Raw genomic sequence first — 15,237 nt, forward strand, 5'->3', positions numbered from 1 at the left:
GACTGCTCTCAACTCCCGCATGTTGATGTGCAGCTTCACCTCCTGTGGGGACCACAAGCCCTGTGTTCTCAGGGTTCCCAGGTGGGCCCCCCAGCCGAGATCTGAGGCATCCGTCGTTAGGGACACCGAGGGCTGGGGCGGGTGGAATGGGAGCCCCGCACACACTACGGACTGGTCTAGCCACCAGCTGAGAGAATCCAACACCCCCTGGGGGATAGTGATCAGCATGTCTAGTGGTTGCCTTGCCGGCCGGTAGTGTGCGATGAGCCACGACTGGACGAAGGTCTCTGGAGTGGATGGGACCAATAGCTCAACCCCAGATCTTATGGGGGAGCTCGGCGGTACCGGACTCGACGGACCCACCGGGCCCGGAGTCGACGGTGCCGGTAGCGCTGCGGCAGATGTCGATGCCGGGCGTCCCATTCGAGTCTGCCTGGCTGGAGTTGCAGACTTCGATGGTCTTGTTTCTGCACCCGGTGCCGGGGAAGGTCGGTGCCGGGAAGTCTTTCCGGTGCCGGTGCGATCCGGTGCTGGAGTAGAGATCACGGCCTGCGAAGCTGCTGGGTCAAGTGCCGCTTCCATTAGGAGAGTCCTGAGTCTCTGGTCTCTCTCCTTCTTTGTTCTGGGCTTAAAAGCCTTGCAAATGCGGCACTTGTCCGACCTGTGCGATTCCCCCAGGCACTTTAGACACGCATCGTGAGGGTCGCTGGTTGGCATAGGCTTTTTACAGGCCGCACATTGCTTAAAGCCCGGCGAACCAGGCATGAGCCCGGTGCCGGGTGCCGGGAAGAGCTACAGCCCAGACCGGCTAACAACTATGTACAATATTATTTACACTACAAACTAATTAACTAACTATACTTAACCACTAACTAACAACGGTAGTAACAACGGTAGTAACAAGGAGAGCTAGGGACGTGGAGGACAGCAATGCCGCGCTCCACAGTTCCAACGACCGACACGGCGGTAAGAAGGAACTGAGGAGCGGGTGGGCTGGCAGGGGTATATATCGAGCGCCATGGCGGCGCCACTCTAGGGGGCGACTTGCCGGCCCACTGGAGTTGCTAGGGTAAAAAGTTTCCGACGAGCGCGCACACCTAACTGGAATGGATGTGAGCAATCACTCGAAGAAGAAAGATTATTTCCAACAGCACTGTGACCTAGTATCACGCTGGAGTATTTCTTCACTGTCAATTCAAGAGAGGAGTGTCACATAAATCAACGCATACCTCTTCCTACTGAACTCTGGCTTTCCTTAAAAGTCTTCCACTGCTGCTTAATTTGCTAAAAACAACAACAATCACAGCAGTGGGGAATTTCCTGAAAAGAAGTTATTTGCTGCACTTGTGGCAAGAAAATGTTTCCACTCAGGTATGGATATTCTTTATGTACATCCAAACAACCACTATATACTGCAAGGTTCATTTTTTATTTCCTTATTCCACAAACTAATGAGCATATCACCTGGCATCTACATCTTGATTAAAACAGGTTCACCAAAAGCAGAAACAGGCATTCTTTCATTCTCTAAAGCACATCTATTAACAGCACAAGTTCTAATACCGATACATAAAAGCTTTTTCTGGTGCAGTATCATTACAATTTCTCCATTAGTTAATTTTTAAAATTATTACACCGTAGATATTTATATATGCTTGTATTAAACTTTGCATAATCTACCACACAGTAAGTCACTTTTAGAAGCCATTTAGTAAACTAAATTAAAAAGTCCCCATAAATTTAGGTTATATACAGCTGTAATGGTCAAAGTTCTAAATTATTTACAAATCTCACTAAACTACAGGTTCCCAATTCACAAAAGGATTAGTGCATTCCATGATTTCTCTTTAGATTGATTTTATGCAGGGATTAAACCGTGCTTACAATGCTCAGTAATAGTTATTAGTAAGTTAGTGTGTTGACAAGGGAAACATTTAGTAAAATCAGGGGTGGAGGAGAGCCTTAGGATAGAAAAGTAATTAATATACATTCTCATCTTGCTTTTGTGTTGCACTCTATTGACTTTAGGAACAGCAGCAACTGGAAAAAAAATAAAGCCAAAGAGCAGCACAAAATACAGCAGACTTCTCAGCCGTTTCACCTCTCACATAAGCATTCCTTTAACATTCCAGTTCTCTCTCACTCTCTCCACGTTTAAATTGAAAGACTTTCACCCATGGTAAAATCTATTTCCGGAATTGTTAGAGCACAGGAATTTACCAGAATTGTAAAACTATGTCCAGTAAAGGATGCATTTATTTCTGAAGCTTTTGTGCATGTGGTGTGGTTGTCCAAAAGAGCCTTGTCAGGCCATCCCTTCGGCTCTGCTCATCAGGAAATGAGCAGATTTTGCATATTTGAGTGAAGACTGAGCAGGTTTTACTGATCTGAGGTTGATGAGTAAATACAGGTGTTGTGGTAGCCAAAGGACCAGGGCAAAGATGAACAAATAGGGAACATGTCTGTTTTATATACTCAACGGAAGATGGAAAGGGAAGTCCCAAAATTTTCTTTAAAATTAGGCAGATTAGTACATTACAGGGAACAAAAAATTACAGTGAACATCCAATATCTGGAATGCATATAATATAAAAGTAGCATTATATTACATTTATGAAGTTGTTCAGGACAGTAATTTTTTTTCCAGAATAAGAATAAAAAAGTTGCAAGCTGGTTCACAATAACTTAAAGTTATTAAAATACACTGATGTCAGTCATAAAAATATTTTACTATTTACATGTACACTGTATGAACCTTAATAGGAATATGCCCATTTTAGGAAGCCTTAAATGAATATTTAGGCAAACTGGCCCATGTTAGGTGCAGTACTATCTGTTTTGGTCTTCACAACCTGAAACTACTGGATACACAGTATTGTAACTCGTTCTTCACTAGAACGTTTACACTTTCTACTAGGTATTAAAGCATTTCATTAAAAAGAACTAGTTTTATTTTCACTGTGTTTTATTTTCTTAAATCCTGCTCCAAGTAATTCGGGGCACTCTGCCTGTTCTTGTGCAATTTGGTTGCATTTCCTAATCAGGCTGTAATTCATTTCATCAGTGATCACGCTATCTTGCTTGTAGTCAGGATGGTTTGCAATAAACTCCCTCATCCACCGAGCAACTGTCATTAATTCTCCTGAAAGGAGAAAACCGTAAATAAAAATCATATTACAGACATTTATACACTGCATTTAGCATCTACTTTATTTGGTATGTTACATACCTGCAAGTATTTCTAATTACATACACACTTCATATCCATAAGCACCACATATGCTTCATAGTAAAGTCTAGCCACATAAAAAATAATAATCATGAACTCACTATAGATGCATATTGAAGGACATACACCAAGCACACTCCCGACACAGACACTAGAAGTCATACTTATCTAGAACAATCTATGTCCTAGGAGAAGTTTTACTTTCAAAGTTTCAGCAGTAAAATGTCAAGACACATTTATGAGCTTGCATAACAGAAACTATACCAGAACCTAAAAAATCAGAATGCATCAATGGGCAAAGCAGACAATTTAAGGCAGCAATTGTCAAACTCTTTACATAACATCACATTTTAATAAAGAAATTGTCTCAGAGACCAAGTGTCAAAATATCTGTAATAACATCTTTACAGCAATCGTGCATATTAAAAATCAAGATGAGTAATATTTTTAATCTACTTTAATACAATTTAGCTGCTAGAAACAAGGAGACCCTCCAGTATGGCTCTGCCTATATTAGATATTTCCTTAGCTTTCCTACCTGCACAGTTCCATTAGTGGAAGTGCTAGGATCGACAAGCTGCTGTCACTATAAACACCGTTGTCTAACTATACCAGAGTGGGGCTAGATAACAGTGGCTAAGGTGCCAATTTTTAATCTATGCTAGTTGCTACCTCTGGTGGAACTACACCGTGGCAGCAATAGTAGGAAATGTAAGGAAGACTGTCTGGTGTAGACAACATTAGCAACCAGATAGCTGCGCATGGACCACAGTTCAGGAACTTCTGATCCATAGGACTCTAAGGAAGTACTGGGAACAACTAGGAAATTCCAGAGCTTGTGCCTAAAAGACTGCCAAGACATGTTAAGACACATATAATGTTTTTTCTGTTATAAATTTCAAATTTTTGGACGTAAGTGTAATATCAAACTTTCAGTGTCATTTCAAAATCACCCGAATTCTAGAACCATAGAAACATAGGACTGGAAGGGACTAGCCATCTACTCCAGTCCACCGCACTGAGGCAGGACTAAATGTTGTCTAGACCATGCCTGACGTATTTCTTAAAAACCTCCAATGATGAGGATTACACAACCTCGCTAGGCAATTCGTTTCAGACCTTAACTACACTGATAGGAAAAGTTTTTCCAACTATCTAACCTAAATCTCCCTTGGAGCAATTTAAGTCCATTGCTTCTTGTCCTGTCCTCTGTGGATAAGGAGAACAATTTATCACCCTCCTCTTTATAACAACCTTTTACGTACTTGAAGACTGTCCTAAGAGTTTACTACACAAGCTGATGATAGTAGCACTTCAGACTTAGAGACCAGGAGAGTGAGATGAACAGAGTTAGTTCTAATAAGGAAACAAGTACAGTAGAAGTCAGCTGCTGAGTGGGTGAATGACTGATGGACAAACACCACCACCACACTCCCAAAAAATCAGCTATTCTTAGAGTTTACCAAAGCAAGTAGAACATTATCTACTTGTAATATTAAATTTGTAATGTAGCATTTCCAGTTCCACTGAGTCCTTATTTTCATCTTATTTTTTAAAATGCCATTTAGCTACAAGTTTCTACAGCATTTTCAAAAATGTGAATTTTTCTATGAGGTCATGAGTAGAGAGATTCATCTTTCAGTAAGACTGAAAACCAGCCCTTACATTTACTACTTAGGGTGGTTTAGAGACCAGGTGCACAAACCATGGTATTTGCACATACAGACTCTTGGTAGGTAAGTATATCTGTACACGCCTAACTTGAATAAAATGTTTAAGCCTCTCCTTTTCTCAGTGTACATGGTGCACTGTAGAAAAAACAATCAGTGGGCATGAAAAATCAGCCTACTGCATGTAGGCCTGGCTTGACATGAATAATTTGACATGTATGAGACCTCATTTCTTGGGAGACCGGAATAAGGAGGTGAATGGAAACAATATCTGTCCCAGCTAAGATACGGGGGAATACCCAAGGAGCCATTAACAATGGACAAGGTAACAATGGCTAAGATAAGTAGGGAAAGTAAAGATGAGATAAAAAGTACACTGTGCATGGATACTGTGTGAACAGAGCATTCTTCACACTGATTGTTTCACAATCAATCCAATCCAAGCCCAAAAGAGGGGATGTAAATTCAATGCAATGTGTAAATATATGAAGGAAGAGGTTTGCTGTATAACTGTGGACACGTGGTACAGCATATACCCATCCCCTATATTTGAGTGCGATCAACTAAGTGTAGCTAAGTGTGAGACTGGAGTCAAACTGACTTATTGAGGGAACCCAGTGGAAGACGTCTTGGGGGATCCCCAACACTGCGTATCTGAAATTTTTTTTAAAGCTATAATGAGGTAAAAATAAAGGGTTTAAAGAACTTTTTTCTTTAAATAATATCCCATAAGTAGCTTTCAGTACCAAAGGACACAAGACACACAAAGACAGGGCTCCATGCTCTACTGCACCATATTAATGCTAAATTATGCTGCCAGCATGATTAGCAAAATTGGTATGACACCAGAATTATGCAGCACTACCCCACAGACCCAAGTGTTGGTAAGGACTCGTGATTCAATAGGTGCAGAAAGATAACAGATTAATAATATCCAAAGTTGCTACAGTAGATTAAGTCCCTCTTTACATTAGAAATTATCTAAAAGATTTGTTTAAATGTCATACAGCTGCGGGGGAAAAAAAAACAGGAAATGCACAGTCAAGTTTCTTTGCATCCAACATAAAAACATTAGTCATACCAGAGGCTCTCTTTTTAATTAACTTCAGGTAGTTCAGAATGGTGCATCTTGTGTCCACATCCACTTCCATGTTTTCGAGGTAAGAGTTTAGAATTGGGATTAAGCCAGGAAAGACACCATCCTGCAAGAAATAACACATGACCAGTATAAACTCACTTGATGTAATTTGTGAATAAGGAAAACAGTTCAGTGTTCCAAATATCAACTACCACCACACCTTTCCATTGATGATTGTGTCTATGCTCATCAAGGTGTACTCTTCTGCATCTGTCTCTTTCCCATTCCGTGCTGGGCCACATCCATCTACAACAGCATTTCCACCTTATCAAAGAAGAAGGGGGAAAGGCAAAACAATTAACTTTGTGCATCTCTTGAACTGGTCCTTAGCAAGTAATCTGAAAGCAGTAAGTGCAATACCTTTAGAAATATCTTTTCTGAAATAAAACATTCCTTGCCGAACAGCATCTCGTTTCTGGGCTACTTTCATATTTTCATCAACCTAGTAAGGAAAAAATCCCAAAGGTTATTTAACAGATGCTAGAAAACGGGCACTTTACCTACCGGAGTGTTTTGGTCTTGGAACTTCAAATTTCTAGATATATTTCTTGTTAATTTCAGTGCACTAGAGCCAGTTAAGTCCTACATACAGACAGTCTGTCCTACATACAGACAGTTTTATTTCATTTTTCAAAGGTTAGCATTCTGCACAGAACCACAGAGCTCCCTTATTCATGAAAGTATAGTTAGCTGGTCAGTAAGTGGCATCAGTAGAATGGCACTGGCATGAACAGCTTGTAATTTTAGATACAAGCTGTGTCAGCTGTAAAGTGAAACAGGAACATGTGTCTTGTCGGGGGAGCTTCTTTTGATATTTAGGTGTAATTAAATGAGTACAGTTGGAATAAGAGGTTATGATTTTTTTTTCTAAAATTGGCATTTCCTGTTTCATAGTCTACAGCTGCTGGGGCTGGAGCAGTGGCTCCAACAGTTAGTCAACCTGCCCCCTGGATATTTTTAGTAAAAGTCAGGGACCGATCATGGACTTCTGTGCATTTTTGTTTATTGCCTGCAACTTGTCTGTGACTTTTACTAAAAATACCTGTGACGAAATCTAAACGTCATGTATAAGCCAACTAAAATTTTGGTTGAAAATTTTAAAATCTTAGCATCTGAATAGCCTGTGGGCAGATTATGCCCAAATTCTTCAATCAATATGATTATTGGGGAGTTAGTAATAGTCCACTTTCAAGCAGCTAACATTAGTGTAGCCTCTGGAAAAAGGAAGAGGATTTGCAACATTAAGTTTGTCTTCTCCTCTCTCAATGTGATGCAAAAAAGTTTCAGCAAAATTAAAAATAATATTTAAAAAAAGTATTTTGGACAGTTGGAGAAAAATCTTTTGCCCTCTTACTTATTTTATGATCTCTTTTACTAATCAGTTTGTGTGTGTTCTGAAGGGTGTCTCATAACCGTTTTGAAAGATTAAAAGCATTCTAGGTGGCTGAAGTATAATCCCACATGACCCAAAACTAGAGATCAGTTCAAGATTAGCGCCATAACATCCTCATTCTTACAAGTAACAAAGACAAGTTATGAAGGTCCAGTAATTCTCTGTTGTGATGTCTACCAAATTGTTCAGATCTAGGTCTAGGTTCATACTGTGCATGATCTGTTTTGTAGCTGTAACTGGCTTTCATTAGCTAACTAATGTTCTTGCCCATGATTTATTAGGCACTTCATGTTTTTGGTGGTGCTTTATATATTGCTGGCTTGCATAGTACTTGTTCATTTCTCTCTGCATAAAACTGCACACCCATGCTATTGGGTAATTTAAAATTCCAATGTTTGATGCAAGATTTCTTTCTGCTCTTTATTTGCAAAAACTGTATCCCTGCCTCCACAAAGAGTTTCTCCTTTCAAGTCTCAAGTGAAGACTTCAAAAAGAGAACATTTCACTTTAAAAAAAATTAAGTGCTAAAATATTAATACAAGCAATAAAATGCTAATATACATTAGGCAGGGCTGATAGCTCCACCTCTTAAGGTTGCCCAAGATTTCCTATTATAAGGCTCACTACTTTTCAGTTGCTTATAATTTTAGCAAACTGATTGGGCTGAAATGTTCCATGCGGGTGTCTGCCTCAGGATACTTTTTTTCTTTTAAAAGGGGCTTCTGTACTTTTAACCACTTGGCCTCAAAACCTGTCTTTAAGGGCTCGTGTGAGAGAGATACGGATCACTTATCCTTGATTCTTTATTACGGTATGTGCAGAGCTTCTATTGTGGGAGGTTTATTAATATTTTCTAGGTTTATTTTTTCAGCATTTTTTGAGTTTTATGTAGATGTCAAAAAAATCAGGAGTAAGGGGTTTTAGGGCTCTCTTTCTGTATATTATACTGTAACAAGTACTTTCTCTGTTCTTCTTTAACATAGTACTGTTTCTAGTAGCATGATATTAAAAAGCAATAGGGAATCTTGAGTGCAACAAGGAGGGTCACATGGACCAAATACTGCGCTTTAGAAATCACACCGCCGTAGTCTGGATTACTGCTCTGTGTAGACAAACTTAATATAAACAACAATTACTGGTGTTTTTCTGGTGTTCATTGGATAAACACACTTATTTTTTCTTTTACCATTGTAGATGTTTTATCAGTGTTTATTGGTTATCAGTGTTTATTGGTTAAAGATGAAAAGAAGCAGCACTAGATATACACAAACAAACCAGAGTGGCTAGGAGAAGAGAGCTTCCGCTGATGGGCCTTAGCTTTGGGATGAGATTTTCTCTTGGACCTAATTAGTCCCAAGACTACCGACTTTTGAAGCACATTGCAAGATGCATGTATACATTTGGGCTGCTGCAGAGTTTGGCCTGTAGGAAAAGTCAGCTGTGTAGAGGAGAGGGGAGTTTGGCACCCTGTAGACAATCTAATTTTGTTTTTGTAATTTACAGCAGAGGTGCCTAAAGCCTTGGAGATGCCCCCTTTTTATATAATATTAAATTAAAACTATGCATATCCCTGTTAATATTATACAGGGTATTAATGGTGCATCTGATTTTAGGAAGGACCACATTTTCATAGGAAAAATAATTTGTATTTATATATGCAAAGAACTCACTTGAAGATATTTTTGTTTTGATTTTTCACCTAATCTAGCTATATAGTATGTGGAGTTAAACTGTATTAATCTATATTTCACTATCGAAACTATCTCCCCCTGCCCCCATAGATTTAATCTAGATGAAGAAGGATTTAGTGATGTAGAAATACTGTCCTTACACTTTCACTGAGAAACACTACACTTTCTAACTAGCGTACAGAAGTAAAAATTAAATGTACAGCAACTCTCTTACCTTGGACAAAGGAATGAGAAAATCCAGTTTATATGACAGAATCACTCTGGTTAGCAATACCACAAACACAACATATGCAGAGTTTTCAAAGTCTGTTAACTGAACCTAGACATTAAAAAAATTTAAGTGAGTTTAGTGGAATAGGATTGATAAACAAAAGTAAACAGCTGCATAGCAAGTTTACACAGTTTGGGTCAATTTTTCAAACAAGTGTTTGCAAAATGGTATACACACTATTGCATACCCAGAGTTGGGGGCTGGATGCTCAGATTACTAATTGAGAATCCAAGTCAGGTGTATGCCAAAATACGCATGCACGTCTGTAAACTGAACCCTCTAATACAAAACCAAAACCACAGTCCTGCACTTAAAAGGATGGCTAATCATGCAAAGCGTCTGAATCCCCAGGTTATTAAAATAAAACATCTTAAAGTTCTTAAAGTGTTAGTCTAGAGAACTAAGTGACAAGACACCTATAAAACAAAAGCACACATGAAACAGAAGGGAATGCACCAAGATTTGTTTAGTACTGACAGAAGCACAAGAGAAGCAAGACCACCAGAAACTCAGTACAACACTAAAGCCTCGTTTACAGTTGCTTTAATATATAGGTCTGACTTTTTCGCTCTCCCTTACTCTCATTAGTGTTCTTTACTCTGCTAACGCAAATTCCCCTGCTAGTTTCAGTCCAATATTTATTGTGCATATTTGCTTAAATGCTGTTGTCCATTTCACTTCAGAAGACTAGTAATTCAGAGGGGACAAGTCACACCATAACTAATAAGGTTTTGATACTAGATAGCAGAATGTCTCGTACTTTTCCATTTGTAATGGGATATGCTATTAAACATATTTACTCCTTACCTCCATTGGCCTAAATTCTACTCTCCATCCAATATCTGAATTCGGAGGAGGTGGTTTAAATCTCATTGTCTGCCAGTTTGTGGACTGAATATTCTGCAAGTCACAAGCAAGATATTCTGTTACAGACAAGCACATTTCCATAATGCATATAAGTAAAAACAAAACTGGATTCTCTTCTGTCTTTCAACCAAGAGATACTCAAATGACCAAGAAACACTTAAAGAGGCTTGACCTATTTAAAGGTGGAATGAAGAGTCATCACTCTAACAACATTATGCCACACTGCCCATGAAATTCAATTCTGGACTACATCTGAATAAGGCTGAGAGTCTTTCATGTCACAGAGATCACGGCTTTCTGGGACCACCATGACTTCTGAAGTGGCCGGAACGGCTGACCACCCGAAGAGCTGACCATAGGGCCAGCTGCTGGGGTGGCCCCAGGGCCAGCTGCACCGGCCACTGCTGGGGTGACCCTGGTCAACTGGCCCCAGGGACTTCCAGAACAGCAGCAGTCCTGGTGGCGGCCCTGGAGGCCATCAGAACAGTGGTCCCTGGAAGCCTCGGAGCATAGGGCAGCTAGGGGCAGTCAGCCCCCACTGCTTGAGCGGGAGCCAGCTGTCACCTCTGGGACCCCCCAGAGCAGCAGCGCCCCTCCCCCCCCGGGGCAGCTAAGATTTAGTTAGGGGTAGTTATAGTAAAAGTCATGGACAAGTCCTGGGCCATGAAATTTTGTTTACTGCTTGTGACCTGTCCATTATTTTTTACTAAAAATATCCATGACTAAGCCTTATATGAGACATTATGTACACAGATTTAATAGGCCTTTTATAACCAGTTAAAACATAACAAAACTAAAGATTCACACTTACATTATTAGAATAGATTACGACTCTATTGCTCAACTATTTATGCAAGATACAATTTTTATTTAATATACTACATAACATGTAGTTGCTCTACATGGCATAATAAAATGAGAGAGCACCTGACATAAAGCTATTTTATGAAAGACGACATATGGCATTGACAGTTTTCCTTACCTAGTTAACCACTGTTTGTGCCTTTGTAGTCTAATTTTTTCCTTGCTTATTTTCACTTATTTACTAATGCTGGTCTGTGTTTCACTAGGTTTAAAGTGAGAACTATTATTTGTCTTGAACGAGGAATTAAACATTTTATAAGTTCTGTAACAAAGTTCCTCCTTTACCTTGGTGGGTCCTGGGCTTATTGGCAGATTTGCTCACCTCAGTGACCTCCCCCGCAGTCTGGATCAACTCCTCCTGTGTCTGATCAGGAGTTGGGACGTTTGGGGGGAACCCGGGCCTGCCCTCTACTCTGAGTTCCAGCCAAGGGCCCTATGGATTTGCAGCTGTCTATAGTGCCTCTTGTAACAGCTGTGTGACAGCTACACCTCCCTGGGCTACTTCCCCAAGGCCTCCTCCAAACACCTTCTTTATCCTCACCACAGGACCTTCCTTCTGGTGTGATAACGCTTATACTCCTTAGTCCTCTAGCAGCACACCCTCTCAGTCTCAGTTCCTTGTGTCTCTTACTCCGAGCTCCTCACACGCACTTCCTCTCCTCTGGCTCCTCCCCATCTGACTTGAGAGAGCTCCTTTTAAAACCCAGCTGCCCTGATTAGCCTGCCTTGATTGGCTGCAGGTGTTCTAATCAGCCTGTCTGCCGTAATTGGTTCTAGCAAGTTCCTGACTACTCTAGTGCAGCCCCTGCTCTGGTCACTCAGGGAACAGAAAACTACTCACCCAGTGACCAGTATATTTGCCCTCTACCAGACTCCTGCACCCCAATGGCCTGGGTCTGTTACAGTTCACAGAAATAGATGTTTGTGTCAGTGCAATACCACAAATTACATGTTGTAAAGAACTATTTGGAACATTTGAAACTAGCTACTTTTGTTCCTTGTTCCTACCTATGCTGCTAAATTTTGCCAATATTCTTAGCCAAAAGTATTCAGCACTACATGATTAAGCAGTAAAATAGTGAGTATGCAACTATAATCGTACAGTCATTAAACTGGTATGAAACACGATACAACCTCAAAATGATCAGATTCATTTGCATCATCTAGATGTATTTTCTCTTCAAACAAAGTCAACGGGTCTCGAATAAATAAGTGTGCAATATGTTGTGCCAAAAGATGATCAATGCCTATAAACAAAAATTCAGAGATCAAATTCACCAACAGACACCAGAGATAGTAAAGTAGACCTTATTAAATGCCATGATGACTCGAGAGCCAGGAAACGCCATACTGTTCGAGGCTACCTCAACCAAGCACATCCTAAAGTGAAATAAAAGTGATCACCACAAAAATACATAAGATGATTAAAAAGAATAGGAAGATATACTATTTTCTGGTTGGAAGCACCAGCTGATGATCGGAATAGCTCCCATTCTTCCTCCGTTTTCTCTCTTCCATCTCAGTCTCCTGTTGACTGACAGTTTTGCTTGATCCAGAAGGACAAAATATTAATGTCTCTTAAGAAGTCAAATGCTCAGTTTGGAAGTTGAGGTGCATTTCCCATTGCAGACCAATGACATTATCTCTAGGCCAGACTACCGCATGCTTAATGAGTGTACATCTCCACTGAGAGTGCAGAGTCAATGCAAAAGTATGGTAGATTAAAAAAAAAAAAAAAGCTAAAGAAAACTACAAGCATAAGACTAAACTGACTCACAATGAGTGAAACACTTACCTTCCTTTACTAGGTGCTCGTAGATTTCTTTATCTATTGTCAAATCAATGTCATTGTATTTTTCACCACATTCAGATAGATAACTGTCTATGGAATCATATCTGGATTTACTGATTCTATAATGGTTGTTCTTCAGTGGCTATATAATTTAAAAATAGAATATTTTAAGAGCTTGTAAACAATGTTGCCTTACTAATTACACTATTCTTGGAGAACTGTTAAACAGAAGTTGCTTTTAAACAATCTAAATTAAAGTTATTAAAATAAATTCAAAGGTCTTCAAAAATAAGGAAAATCATAGTGGGCAGGTACACTGAGAAGTTCCATAGAAGAAGAATCTTATGGAGTTTAAGTACATTTAGCAGTTTAAAGGGTATATAATTAACAAGCTTAATGAAAAGTACTTGTCAGTGAAAACTCAACTCTGTTTCCTCATTTATGATAATCTGAATAAAAGTCACTTCACTATATTGACTATCCTATCTTAACAGTTTAAAAGGAATTCATCTAGATAACATGGCACATTTCAAAATGGGTGGCTTGCCAAAAAAGTATACTGTGACATCATGGTTATATTAGTACTGATAAAAACAAATACACTTGTCAGAATACTAAACAGAATTTTCTACTGGAACATTTTTATAAGTTTATATATTTTTTAAAAAAATTGTAATTCTCTAGATGGTCTCTGCTGTCCGTTCTCTGTAAAAGAAGTTCTATATGTTCAAGTTGGTCCTGCCTCAATGCAGGGGGATGGACTTGACCTCTCGAGCCCTACATTTCTATGATTCTAAATTCTGGTGACCATATGCTTTAGCATTGCTGTCACGCTTTACAGTCTTATCAGAGACCATCTGCAGAAGTACACATCATGTAATACAGGGCTACCATATGCACACTGTTTTTTAAACAAATCACTTTTTGGGTTGAGGCAAAGAAAGGGAAGCTGAAGCACCAAATGAAGAACTTTCCAGGAAATTGTGAATGAGTGAAAGTGGAGTTTAAAAGGAATTCTATACTCAGCTATAACATTTGCTATTGTGGATGCTATAATAATAATTAGAGTGAAAGTTACACCTTCAGAATCACATGCCACAGACAACAATCTCTCTCCACTAAGTACTCAAGCTGTGATATTCAAAGAATATTTGAACTTGTATAAATAAAATAACCAGAAAATTGCTTAACTTTTACTCTTTAAACTAATATTCACTTGCCTCCAATCCTCTCTCCTCTCGTGTACGGTCATCTACTGATGCAGATATTACTCCCCACCGACAATCAATATCCGACACATAGCCTCTGTAGAATGGAGCTGCAGCACTTAATGCCATCTAAAATAAAATCATGTCACACATGAGAAAACGGGACAAGATAAATGAACAAAATTAACACAATGTAACAAACGGTTACTCACCTTCTTGTAACTGCTGTTCTTTTGAGATGTGTTGTTCAGATCCATTCCAATCAGGTGTGCGCACACCGCATGCCTAGTTGTCGCAAAGTTTTTTCCCTTAGCAGCTCCCGTAGGGTCTGCTGGGGAGCCCCCTGGAGTGGCACCTTCATGGTGCTGGATATAGGACCCTGCTGACACAACCCCCCTTCAGTTCCTTCTTGCCAGCTACTCTGACAGAGGGGAAGGAGGGTGGGGTATTGAAATGGACAAGAACACCACTTACGAGAAGGTGAGTAACCATTTTTTCTTCAAGTGCTTCTTCACATCGATTCCAATCAGGTGACTCCCAAGCTCTCCACCGGAGGTGGAGTCGGAGTTAAGGAACCCCGACCGGAAAACTGCTCTGTCGAAAGCTACATCCTCTTTGGCATGCTGGATGGTGGCATAGTGAATGTTAAACGTATGCACGGAAGACCAGGTTGCCACTCTGCAGATCTCCTGGAAGGGCACCTGGGCCAGAAAGGTGGCTGACGAGGCTTGTGCTCTTGTTGAGTGGGCTGTAATAGCTGGGGCTGGGACCTTAGCCAGCTTGTAGCAGGTACGGATGCCGTCCACAATCCAGGAAGAAATGCGTTGTGAAGAGATTGGAAACCCTTTCATCTGGTCTGCCACCGCCAGAACAGTTGGTTCGATTTCCTGAAAAGCATTGTGCGTTCGATATAGAATGCTAGTGTGTGCTAGACATCCAGTGACTGAAGCCTCTGCGCCTGCGCACTAGCATGAGGCCTGGGATAGAAGACAGGCAGAAAGATGTCTTGGCCAATGTGCAATTGAGAACCACTTCGGGCAGGAAGGCTGGGTGAGGCCTAAGTTGTACTTTGTCCTTATGGAAGGTTACGTAGCACTTTTAGCTTGGATACCCT

At 40.1% G+C, this 15,237-nt stretch overlaps 1 protein-coding gene across 6 annotated transcripts in view; it reads right to left on the bottom strand.

Annotated features, from left to right (window-relative positions):
• Window positions 1–1,410: 1,410 nt before the first annotated feature.
• GCLC (glutamate-cysteine ligase catalytic subunit) overlaps window positions 1,411–15,237 on the bottom strand; it is a 68,827-nt gene continuing 55,000 nt past the window's right edge. For all 6 annotated transcript variants that reach the window (XM_030555608.1, XM_030555609.1, XM_030555613.1 and 3 more), the window contains 9 exons: window positions 14,136–14,252; window positions 12,919–13,057; window positions 12,258–12,370; window positions 10,200–10,292; window positions 9,336–9,440; window positions 6,398–6,479; window positions 6,198–6,301; window positions 5,981–6,101; window positions 1,411–3,142 (listed from right to left, as the gene is read on the bottom strand). In XM_030555608.1, the coding sequence (XP_030411468.1) occupies window positions 2,934–3,142; window positions 5,981–6,101; window positions 6,198–6,301; window positions 6,398–6,479; window positions 9,336–9,440; window positions 10,200–10,292; window positions 12,258–12,370; window positions 12,919–13,057; window positions 14,136–14,252 (1,083 nt within the window). In that variant the 3' untranslated portion in view covers window positions 1,411–2,933. The remainder of the gene's footprint in view (window positions 3,143–5,980; window positions 6,102–6,197; window positions 6,302–6,397; window positions 6,480–9,335; window positions 9,441–10,199; window positions 10,293–12,257; window positions 12,371–12,918; window positions 13,058–14,135; window positions 14,253–15,237) is intronic.

Source organism: Gopherus evgoodei, chromosome 3, assembly GCF_007399415.2.
Source record: "Gopherus evgoodei ecotype Sinaloan lineage chromosome 3, rGopEvg1_v1.p, whole genome shotgun sequence".
In the NCBI taxonomy this organism is placed as follows: domain Eukaryota; kingdom Metazoa; phylum Chordata; order Testudines; family Testudinidae; genus Gopherus; species Gopherus evgoodei.